Here is a 12,262-nt window from a genome sequence, read left to right as displayed (position 1 = left end):
ACCTGGTCCCTCCGTCATTCTCAGGAGCCTCGAGAGGACACAAGGCTACACTAGCAACCATGGCAGGAAAGCAGAAAAGACATTCCATTCTCTAGCACTCCGTGGCACACTGGAGACTGGAAACCCCTGGTTTTGGCTTTTTACGATCTGACCTCCTTCTGAATGTCTTCCTCCTTTCCCCCTAGACCATTCAGGTCTCCACAGATCCTCTTACCCAGCCAGTCCTCCGAAGATGTCCTTGACATAGGAGTAGTCACCTCCAGATTTGGGGATGGTGACCCCGAGTTCAGCATAGCAGAGGGCTCCCACAACTGTGATGAAGCCTGTCACGATCCAGACGATGAGAGCAAGGCCCACAGAACCAGCATTCTCCAGCACTCCCTTTGGCGAGACAAAGATTCCAGAGCCGATGATGTTCCCTGCATGGGGCACCAAGGGTAAGGAGGGGAGACAGTAGAGACAGGACGGTTGGCAGGATTGGCATTTGGAGGGTGGTCTCATCTCTGATCTGATTCTGAAATGCCTTGGAGATACGTAAATGATCTGCAGAAAGGAGTGCCTAGCAATAATTCTCCCTGAAGTAGGGGAAAGAGGAGCAGAGAACTGACACATATTGACCAGGAACTTGGTCAGGTACTTTCCACATCTCATTTAATCCTCAGGATGACACTATGGAATCAGATATCATTTCTCACATTTTACAGAGGAGGAAACTGAGTCTCAGAGATACCAGGTGAGTTGCCTAGGTCCACATCGCAGTAAGTGATGGTGAAGTATTGAATCTCAGGACCCTCCAGCTGAGCAACACATGGCCCACCCAAAGTGACAAGGGCCTCAAGACTCTCTGAAAATGGCAGGGCTGGAAAAGTGGGCTGTTTGCAGAGACCACCTGCCCGCTGGAAGACTTCAAAAATGAGCCAAAGGGCAATATTTTTTGGACAGATTGTGGTCATACCCCAAGACTGGGGGCTTTCAAGACTTACAAGTGTGGAAAAGACTCCTGGAGGCTGGCTTCTACCCTAGACATGACGGCCCCACCCTTGGTGAAGAACATAAAATAACTCTAATAAAACAGTCCTAGTAGTTTAGAAGTGGTGTGTAGGAATGCAATACGTACAAAGCCTCAGTACTATATTCTTTCAAAGGTCATTACCCACCAATGTTTCATGTGACCCTCAAAACAACCTATGGAATTCAGGGAGAGGAGAGGGGCAGGTGCTTCCCTCTCTATTTTACAAACTAAGAGATTAAGACATAGAGGGGTTAAGTGGCTTTCTCCAAATTCCACAGCTACTGATGGGTAAAATTGGATCTAGAAGTCAGTCTCCTGATACTTAATCCGGCGCAGTTTCCACTAATCCACTTCTGCTTGTGTGCAGGGGCTGGTTTTCTCCTGAGAGGTGAGGCCCGCAGCCAGTACTGAATGGCTGGCTGCTGGGCTGTGTGTGTCACGCAGAGGAGGAGTAGGAGTGTGGAGGCCGTTCCTGACATGCTTCCTCCCAAAAGTTCCTCTGTCCACTTCTTGTGGTAAGATAGGTCATCAGGTTCCATTGGGTGGGTGCTTTGAAAGTGCTGTTTCATGCTCTGCCCAGCTGCACCACTAAATGCCTGAGGAAAGGAGCAGAGACCAAACGGATCCAGGTGGAAAGGCAGAGCTAGAGTATCCTGAGGTCAGCTGGATTTGACTGTGTTCTAAGGACGTCTCAAGCCTCCATGATCTCTCTGTAGTGGTCTGGAACCAGTGAGATGGAGATTGTAAGGTCCTATGCTCAGCTTTTAAAAACTGACGTTCAGATCTCAACCATAACTCAACCTCAATCTAGCCCTGAGACTGAAATATAGAATTAGAGGGCACAGGCTGAAGTTAGATGCAGATGAAAAGGAAGCACATATTTGTCTCAAATATGTCTTCCTAATTTTGCTGCTAGCAGTCTTTCCCAACAGAATAGGGCTGCTTATAGAAATGAAACTAAGAGAAATAATTCCTCATCATCAAATTAGTGATAATAATTATCAGGCAAAGAGAAGATAGAAAAAGGAGATTCTGAGTGCCACCAATCCTTACAGACTTTTCCTCTTCTTGTAAGTTTATGTAAAGTTCTATGATAGGACAACAGGATACCTTTCAGCCCTCCTCTCTCAGACAGTCCCCATATGCTCTATTCAGAAGTACTGGGTTAGTAGAGGCTAAAAGACCTGCTTGTAGTATTCCAGGACTTCGGACATGTTCCCCCTGTCAAATGATTCTTCCCCTGCCAAACTGCTGTTCTCTGGACGATATCAAGTGCGATATCAAGTGCTGGGAAATGAGAGATCTAGAGACAGGTTTGCTAATAGTGCTGAAAGATGATAGTAAATTCCTTGCCTAGCAGGAAGTTATCAAAAGAGTGATCTATAGAGAATTTCAAAGCCAGCCAAGACTAGAGCAATAAAACTAGGGTTATAAAACCAGCTCAGGGGGTTAGAAAAACAATCAATAGCAGCAGAAAAACAAGGTTTGACTTTGGTCTTTAAGGTACTGCAAAGGGAGGAATGTATAGCTAGGTGCTTCTGAGAGCCAAGAATAGCTGTTGCAAGAGGGAAAATGAGAATGGGTGTTATTTAATAGATCCAATATTCTCAGAATGAAGAGTGCCAATGTTCCACTAAGGGTTCGTAGAAAACAAACACTGCAGCAGGGATCAGTAAGTGCTTCTCTTCTGTTTTCACGCTGACATTTCTAGTATGTTCCCTTGTTCTAGGCCACAGGAGCCACTGGAAGATGGGACGTGCAACACTAACTGCCCACTTCTTGCCTTCACTTCTTCTTGGAGGCCCCAACCTTTAAGAACTCTGGCAGAGAGCTGCCAGAGTGATTGCGAGGGTCACAGTAGATTGGCATTGGAATAAGAGTCCTCACTTCATGAAAATTGGGTTTCTGCCCCCAAAACCTTATTTTTGACCAAATTAAAATTACAAAGATAGGCCAGGTATTGGTGGCTCATGCCTGTAATCCCAGCACTTTGGGAGGCTGAGGCAGAAGGATCACTTCAGCCCAGGAGTTTGAGACCAGCCTGGGCGATATAGGGAGATCCTATCTCTAAAAAAAAAATTTTTTTTTTTTTTAAATTAGCCAGACATGGTGGCATGCGCCTATAGTCCCAGATACTAGAGAGGCTGAGGTGGGAGGACTGCTTGAGCCTGGGAGGGCAAGACTGCAGTGAGCTGTGAGTGCACCACTGCACTCTAGTGACAGAGCAAGACCCTGTCTCAAATAAATAAATAAATAAATAAAATTACAAAGATAAAAGCTAAAAAAAATTGAGCTACACTAGTATAAACTAAGTGCTAGGGAACAGCCTGTTGCCTAGGCTGGAGTGCAGTGGCACGATCTTGGCTCACTGCAACCTCTGCCTCCCAGGTTCAAGTGATTCTCGTGCTCAGCCTCCTGAGTAGCTGGGATTACAGGCATATGCCACCACACCTGGCTAATTTTTGTATTTTTAGTAGAGATGGGGTTTCACCATGTTGGCCAGGCTGGTCTCGAACTCCTGACCTCAAGTGATCCACCCGCCTCGACCTCCCAAAGTGCTAGGATTACAAGCGTGAGCCACTGTGCCTGGCCTACCATCTCCAATTTATAGGGGAAGAAAGTAGGACAATTATTATTCCTATTTTTCAAGTGGGGAAAATGAGGACGGTATTATTATCCCTATTTTATGGATGAAGAAACTGAGACCTAGAAAGGCAGTTATTTGCCTAAATCATAGGGTAAGTTTGTTGTAGCTGGACTGGAAGCTAAATCTTCTGTCACAGCCTCCAGCTTTTCCCTGATAATGAAAGGTCTTCCTAATACACTGGGGTCAGTCTTCCATGCTGTACTTTATAGGCAATGGGAATGGTTCACAGGAGGCACTTATTAAAGAGTTGGAACACCGATCTGATTCCTTCCTTCTATTGCAGTACCACCTTCAGTGGGGATTTATAAAACATTGATATCCATTACCTTACTTGATCTCCTAAGTACTTTCTTAGCTGCACAGGGCAGGTCGTATCATTCCTATTTTACCATTGCAAAAACTGAGGCTCAGAGAGGTGAAGGGACTTTATCAAAGTCATGCACTGCATAAGTAGCAAGGCCTGGATGAGAAGCTAAGTCGCTGGACTCCTGGTCCAGACTTTCCTCCATGATTCCATGCTGCCTCCCCTCTGGAAACTGCACAACAGACACTTTAATAGTTGGGCTTTTCAACTTGGACACTGTCTAAGTGAGACTTTCCTAGAGTGGCTTTGAAAAAGATGAACTGGGAAAAGGCTTTTCTACTTTGACTATGAACCAACCTTCCTTCCTTCCCTCCTTCCTTCCTTCCTTCCTTCCTTCCTTCCTTCCTTCCTTCCTTCCTTCCTTCCTATCTCTCTCTCGTTCTTTTCTTTTTTGTTTTGAGACAGAGTCTCACTCTGTCGCCAAGGATGAAGTGCAGTGGCGCGATCTCAGCTCACTGCAACCTCCGCCTCATGGGTTCAAGTGATTCTCCTGCCTCAGCCTCCCGAGTAGCTGGGATTACACGCGTGTGCCACCATGTCAGGCTAATTTTTGTATTATTAGTAGAGATGGGGTTTCACCATGTTGGCCAGGCTGGTCTTGAACTCCTGACCTCAGGCGATCCGCCTGCCTCGGCCTCCCAAAGTGCTGGGATTACACGCTTGGCCGTGGGTCTCACCACTCTTTCACCCAAGCTGGAGTGCAGTGGTTTGATCATAGCTTACTGCAGCCTCAAACCCCTGGGCTCAAGTGATCCTCCTGTTTCAGCCTCCCGAGTAGCTAGGACTATGGGTGTGTGCCACTACACCCAGCTAATTTTTATTTTTTTACATGGGGGGAGGGGGTCTCACTATGTTGCCCAGGCTGGTCTTGAATGCCTGGCCTCAAGTGATCCTCCTGCCTTGGCTTCCTAAAGTGCTGAGATTACAGGCACGAGCCATCCCGCCCGGCTGACACACGTTTCTTGATGAGATATAGGAAGAAAGTTGATTACTATGGGTTTTTTCCTCCAATGTTTTAGCTTAGACTCATCGTCCGTAAAGCCACTTAGAATGAGACACACATCCATCTGGTATTGCTGAGGTATTCAAGGTTAGAGTTTTAGTCCTGCTTCTATCCTCCCCAACTAATAAAGTAATCATCTTATCACACAGATCTTCTTTAGTGAAGAATGAATTCTAGGATGCCTGGACAATGAAACCCAGTTTGGCTTGTTCTGTCAAAGAAAAACCAAGCAAATCATTTCATTAAAAAGGAGCCACGTTGTCTCAATGGGCAAGTCTTCACTAGAAAAATTGCCGGAATTGAGAAAACCTACATTTGCGTTAATAATCACTAACTCCCCCATCTGTAGACCAATACCCATGTGACTCCCATTAAAGCATTACTCACATCTAGGCTTGTCCACACTAGAATGTTACAGCCATCAAAGAATTTCCTAAGGCATAGAATTACAGGCTTCTGACGCCCAACAGACCCTCAGATCCAAAAGGCTTTGGCCTTCCTTACTCATGCCAGCCTTAAAATCTAGCCACAGCCTCCTCCTGGGGCTTGGAGGTTTTTTGCCATTTCCATGATGTCCAGAGAAAGCTAGGTGAACCTGCTTTGGGTTTCTTCCACAAAGTGGCTGAGAGGATCTCAGAGCTTTTCAGGACTAAGGGAACAGTGTGAAAGCAGGTCTGGCATGCGGGGCCCAGGCTTTGATCTTCACGCCAGGCCTGGAAGCTCACCATGCCTCTCACCCTGTTTACACTTTCCCATCGGGACTGTACAAACAGCTCCTCAGGGGTAGTAGCAGGTCAAGACTTTGACACATGCCCTGAGGAGTCAACATCTTCTGCAGATTGAGATGTGGAAGGCACTGCAGAACTCTGCTGTTCTGGATTCCTTATTGAAAACATGAAAAGGGCACTAGACTTAGAGTTGGAGGAGAAAATTTGTCCGTGCTTTGCTGTGTGACCTGAATTTTTCTGAAAATCACTCTCTTCATCTGCAGAATGAGAGTAATTGTTCCTGCCCTGCCTACTGCAACAGGGTTGTTGTGGGGAATCAAGGGAGAGCCTATATGTGAGGCACTTTATAATTTGTGAAATGCCAACAAATGCAAGGAATGGCTAGAATTTGTAGCAGTAGTTACAGAGACCAGCCCTAGAAGAATTCAATGGACTTGCTTTGGAGGCTTGGCTCCAAAACAGCACTGTACAGCCAGGACTATGAAACATTCTCTGAGTCATTTGTCTGCTGGTCTAGGTGTAATTTTTAGATGCCGCAGGTGGGCGGGCAGCAGGTAATTGCATCTCAAAAGGTATTTATTGAGCGCCCACTCTGTAATGCTTGTTTTGGAAGGTAATTGGGAAGCACTTGTTCACACATGGACGTTTAATGAAACGGATGGAGCCAACTACCAGCTACTGAAAGACAGGCATCGTAGCCTGGGGGTGGTGGGCGGCTGAGTGTTGAGCCCTCAGATAAGCCCATGAAGGACCCACATCTTGCCTCCAGCATTCCCAGCCCAACTGGGGAGCCAGGCATCCACAGTGAGAGGCTTTGTCTTCCTCGGTGGTTTTCAACTGAGAGCAACTTGTCTACCGCCTCCAGAAGACAGCTGGCCGTATCTGGAGACACTTTTGGTTGTCACAATGAGTGGGAGAGCTACCAGCACCTGGTGTGTAGAGGCCGGTAATGCTGCTAAACATCCTACCATAGACAGGACAGCCTCCCACAACGAAGTATCTGGGCTTCATTGAAGTTTGAAGGTAGAACAGGGCTTCTCAACCTCAGCACTGTTACCTTTTGGTTAAGCTCTAATCTCTTTCAAATTTGAGCCTGGATGATTTTTTTTTTTTTTTAAAGCTAAGCACAAAAATGTATTATTCATGGGAATAACTCATTTTTAAACAGAACAAAATTTTCATTGTGGTAAAGACATGTAACAAAATTTACCATCTTAACCATTTTTAAGTCTATAGTTTAGCAGTGTTAAGTATATTCACATCATTGTGAGGCAATCTTGAATGATGATTTGTTTTTGACTGACTGCTATTATTCAATACTCACCATGTACTAGGTTATAGGATGTGAAAGTGAGACACAGTGCCTGGTTTCAAGGAACTGTGTGGAAAGGGAAGACCCATGTGCACAGACACAGAACTGATACCACCATGCAGAGCAGAAGCTGCATGAGGGCTATTGCAATATATGACAAGATTTTAATGGGTGGAAAAAAAATCACTGGCTTGGGCTGTTCAGAAAAGTCTTCCTGGGAGAGGGAAGTGTCAGACTGATGCTGATGAGTGAGTAGAGTCAGCTCAGCAAAGAGAAAAGGAAAAGCAACCAGCTGGTTGCTAAGCAGATCAGACTTGGGCTGAAAAGGTCAGTCTTCTTACTGGATCAGTCCAGTTGAAATTTCAGAACCAAAATTATTGAGTGTGTGAGTTGGGGGTGGGAACCACTAATCATCAATGGTTCCCCCCATTCTACAACATACTGATGCACTATGGTACCTTCCAATAAATATTAATTTCTTTCTCTCCTTGAGTTAAAGGAGTGCAAGGGCTTTGTTTTATTTTTTTAATTTTTACTTTTTTTTTTTTTTTTGAGACAAGGTCTCACTCTGTCACCCAGGCTGGAGTGCAGCAGCACGATCACAGCTCACTGCAACCTCTGCCTCCCGAGCTCAAGCAATCCTCCCACCTCAGCCTCCCTAGTGCTGGGACCACAGGCGTGTGCCACCCCACTCGACTAATTTTTAAATATTTTCTAGAGGCAGGGTCCCACTGTGTTGCCCAGGCTGGTCTTGAACTCCTGGATCCAAGTGATCCTCCCACCTCAGCCTCCCAAAGTGCTGGAATTACAGGTATGTGCCACCCCACCTGGCCAGCTTTGTTTAAATACTCCACAAGAAACTTCCATTGCACAGCTAAGTAAACTGATAATTCGCTTGCTCAAGATTACGAAGATTGTAAACAGGGAAGCGGTTTGCAAACTTAAGACTATCTCTAAAGCCCATCTTTTCCTAATCAGTGGTTCCTCCCAGTCTATGGCACGCTGATGCAAATCATGGAAAAATTCACACTAAACTTTCTGCTTTCAGTATCAGGGTCCAAATACCACCTTAAGTCAACCTGACCTGTCTTTATCAGCTGCTTACTAAACACTCTTTGCAGAACTGTACTCTTAAAAAGCACTGAAGTATTTGTGCATTTCCTAAATATACAAACAAGCACTTTTAAAACATGGAGACAGACGAGAAAAGTAATAATTCTGCAGCAGTAGTACTCTTTCTGAGTAGTCTGCTTTTGCAATGTGCAGTTCAGTGTGAGGTTGCCTGGTCCATCTTCAGACATTGTGAAACCTTCTCCCCAGAAGTGATGTCACTGCTAATGCTGAGGATATTTAAAGCAGGGAGCAAACCCATGGGAAGACATGTGACTGTGACAAAGATGAGGGATGAGATGTGATCAATAAAGCTTTTCAGCTCAAACTTCACTCATTCTATAAATAAAACAGCTTAAAATAGACTTGAGGGATTATTTTGCCTCCTAGAAATAAAATTCACCAGTGCTCAGGACAAGGCCTAGAATATAATGTGCTCGGTGAGTGTTTGTTAAAATGTGGAATAATTCTGAATCCTATGTCCAGCTGCTCCCACTCCTGCCGCAGACAGGAGCCTGCCGTTTGCCATTTCCAGATCTCCAGGGAGAAGGGATCTGGGGGCCTGCTCTGGAGACGTGTTCTGGAAGGGGAAAGAAGGCATGGTTCTCCATGCTCTGTATGCTCAGCAGGGAGTTAAACATTGGAAAGGAACAGTTTCTAGCCCCCTGGGTTCCTGAATGGCTCTTGTTTTCTGTAGTTTGGGATATACTGCTGGGATCATTTGCGTGTGCCTGCTTTTCTAGATCCATCTCCCTCTCCTACAATAACAACAAAACAACAACAGACATTCCTGAGGCATTTCTTTGAAGGCAGCTGTGCTGCTGGATTACCCATCAGAAAAGACAGAAAACTTCGGTAGCCTGGCAACTTGAGAAGCCCCAGCCAAGATGCCCCACACCTCTACGCCACTTCAATAAGCTGATTAAACTCAGAAAAGTGTGTATATGGTGCTGGCCACTCTGAGAAGGTTATTTGGTTTGGGTACAGTGGTGTTTTGTGTCTGTGGGTTTGTTTGTTTGTTGTTGTTTTGAGACAGAGTCCTGGAGTAAGCAGTAGTGCAACTTGGCTCACTGCAACCTCCATCTCCTGGGTTCAAGCGATTCTCGTGCCTCAGCCTTCCAAGGAGCTGGGACTACGGGCGCCTGCCACCACACCTGGCTAATTTTTGTATTTTTAGTAGAGATGGGGTTTCACCATGTTGGCCAGGCTGGTCCCGATCTCCTGACCTCAAGTGATCCACCCGCCTCTGCCTCCCAAAGCGCTGGGATTACAGGCGTGAGCCACCGCACCCGGCCGGTACAGGGTGTTTTTAACTGTGATTGTTTAAAATGGCTGTCTGGTGTGTCTCTTGGACATAGTTTCTTAGCTGCCGGGTTCCTACTTTCTTTCCTCGACTCTAAGCATCTCCTGCTAGTCCATCATTCTGTGTAACTCTGCTCTTTGAGGGAATGTATTATCACTCTGACAGTAGCAGATTCAACCAAATTACTCCTTGAGCTCTCTGGTTCCTGGAGTCAGGGAGCGTACAACAGGATCCCTGGTCCCAGCCACCTTGCACTCCAGACTGAGGAGCATTTTAGTTAAGCCCAGTTGCTTCAGATTTTAGTGACCTGGGTGGGGACCTAGGCTCTACCATCACCTAGCAATGTATGCTCAGTAAATGGTAGCTACTTATTATTATTACATTGCTGGATATATAGCCTTTCCCTACTCAACAAGATGTGTTTGTTTTGAAATACCTCCTAGCTGGCTTTTGTCCCAGAATTTTATTTGAGAACAATGAGGGTTTTAATCACATTTTCATCCTGAATGAACCAAATCGTAATCCTTCTATGTTTTGTGTGAGTGTATTTGTATTTTTTAATTGAAGTACAAACTCAAGAAGCAGTTTTCACACTCCCTCCCTCTGGTCAACATCCAGTAGACATTTTTGGGATTAGAAGCTAATACATCATATTAGAGACTAAAATGCAAAATCTTCTAAAGTGGTATAGACCACATGGGTGTGAGATCTTTTATACTTGAAATTTTTCTAAGTCAGCCCAGAGCCATTTCAGTACAGTTATACCCATAGCCACACTTCCCTGTTGACAGAAACCCTTTAAATTTTTTTCCCCCAATTTTTTCAGTATCAGACATCCATGGTCTTTCTGGACTCCAGTCTCAGGGTTGTCTTCCTCCATGGCCAACTGCCCCACCATGCAATATATATCAGCCTCCTCCTGTCTTGGTTACCAATTAGAAATGAGAAATGGCTAAGTGTTTTGGCTATGGAGTCATCTCAGTTATCAGTGGTGTGACCCTAGGAAAATTAGCTACCAGCTCTGTGACTCAATTTCCCCATTGTTAACATACAGGTAATTATAATAAGTACTTTCTTAGGATTGCTGTGAAGATCGAATAAAATAATATATGTAAAGAGCTTATAGCTCAGGAATTGGCATTTAGGCCGGGCGCGGTGACTCACGCCTATAATCCCAGCACTTTGGGAGGCCGAGGTGGGCAGATCACTTGAGGTCAGGAGTTTGAGACTAGCCTGGCCAACATGGTGAAACCCTGTCTTTACTAAAAATACAAAAATTAGCTGAGCGTGGTAGCTCGTGCCTGTAATCCCAGCTACTCAGGAGGCTGAGGCAGAAGAATCACTTGAATCTGGGAGGGAGAAGTTGCAGTGAGCCGAGATTGCGCCACTGCACTCCAGCCTGGGAGACTGAGCGAGACTCTGTCTCAAAAAAAAAAAAAAAAAAAAGAAAAAGAATTGGCATTTAGTAAGAGCTCAATAAATACTATTTTAAAAAATCATGTTAATTGGGAGATAGTGGTCTAGTAGCTAGATCAGCATCCAGTATTGTTTTGTAGCAAATATACTAAGATCCCCCATAAACATAAATTGTGCTGAAAACAAAATGGTCTGACATTATATACTTTTAAATTTTATTATTACAGCTCTCCAGCCAGCTTCTTCACCTTTGTTAAGTTTAGCTTAAAGCTGCCTCCTTACATATTTTAAATTCCATTTAAAGGTTTCTCCATATGTAGTGAAACGTAACCTAACTGGATGTGTAAATAGACTGTAACCTACTTTTGTACCATTCACTGAGTTTCAGCCAATCAAAGGCAGCCAACTGTCCAACCCTTGTTCAAATAAGGCAAATGTAGAGCTGTAACCAATCCAGCTGTTTCTGTACCTTACTTCCATTTCCTGTATGTCACTTGCCTTTTTCTGCCCATAAATCTTCTTCAACCATGAGGCTGCCCCAGAAACTCTGAACCAGTTCTGGTTCAAGAGGCTGCCTGATACACAAATTGTTCTTTGCTCAATTAAACACTGTTAAATTTAATTTGTTTAAGGTTTTCCTTTTAATGCCTTCAAGACATAGATTCTGGTTACATACCTAGATATGTGACTGGTATAAAGTACCTAAATGGCCAGGAACTCTGTGGGCACCTCTAACATGGCTGGGAAGAACACTTGTCCATAAAGGAAAGGTGTGCGTGTGCAGGAATGAATGCGAGCATGGTCTGTGCTGGCCAGATGCCCCTCAGGCTCACCCAAGTCTTCCTGCAACTGCACTGGGAATATTACTTTCTTCCACTCCCAGCTGACAGCCCAGCTCCCCCCTATACTGGGAACCTTCCTCACTGGGAACACAGAATTAATTGCTATACAATAAGTATTCATTCATCTATAAAAATGAATAAGGACCTCTCTCCAGATTCTAAAAGAAAATACTCCTTTAGGAGATAAAAATAGAAATAGTAAAGAATAATGCTTACGAGCTTGATTCAGGATTCAGACAAGCTCTGGGTTTGAATCCTAGCTCTAATATTTTTTAGTTGTGTGACTTTCAGCAAAGTGGCTTACCCCTTTGAACCTCTATTTCCTATCTAGAGGAAGAGATAATAAAGTGTCTACCAAATGAGTTATTGTGAATGACAAATAAGTTCAGGTACGTTAGGTAATTGGATGAGTACCTGGCATATACTAAGAGTTTAAAAAATACAGCTATTAACAGTAGCTTTGGTATCATTCATAAATGAACTTTGCTGTCCTCCACACCCTCTTTCAACTTTGGGGGGAACTCC

The 12,262-nt window shown here is 44.6% G+C and overlaps 1 protein-coding gene across 1 annotated transcript in view; it reads right to left on the bottom strand.

Moving 5' to 3' along the window:
• The window catches only part of SLC7A8 (solute carrier family 7 member 8), a 59,376-nt gene that overhangs the window by 41,737 nt on the left and 5,377 nt on the right, over positions 1-12,262 (bottom strand). Inside the window, exon 2 of the mRNA XM_030802587.1 lies at positions 215-419. Within this exon, the coding sequence (XP_030658447.1) occupies positions 215-419 (205 nt within the window). The remainder of the gene's footprint in view (positions 1-214; positions 420-12,262) is intronic.

Source organism: Nomascus leucogenys, chromosome 22a (assembly GCF_006542625.1).
Source record: "Nomascus leucogenys isolate Asia chromosome 22a, Asia_NLE_v1, whole genome shotgun sequence".
Taxonomy (NCBI): Eukaryota; Metazoa; Chordata; class Mammalia; order Primates; family Hylobatidae; genus Nomascus; species Nomascus leucogenys.
The sequence above is the reverse complement of the archived record's forward strand: the minus strand, read 5'-3'. Positions and strand labels throughout refer to the sequence as shown.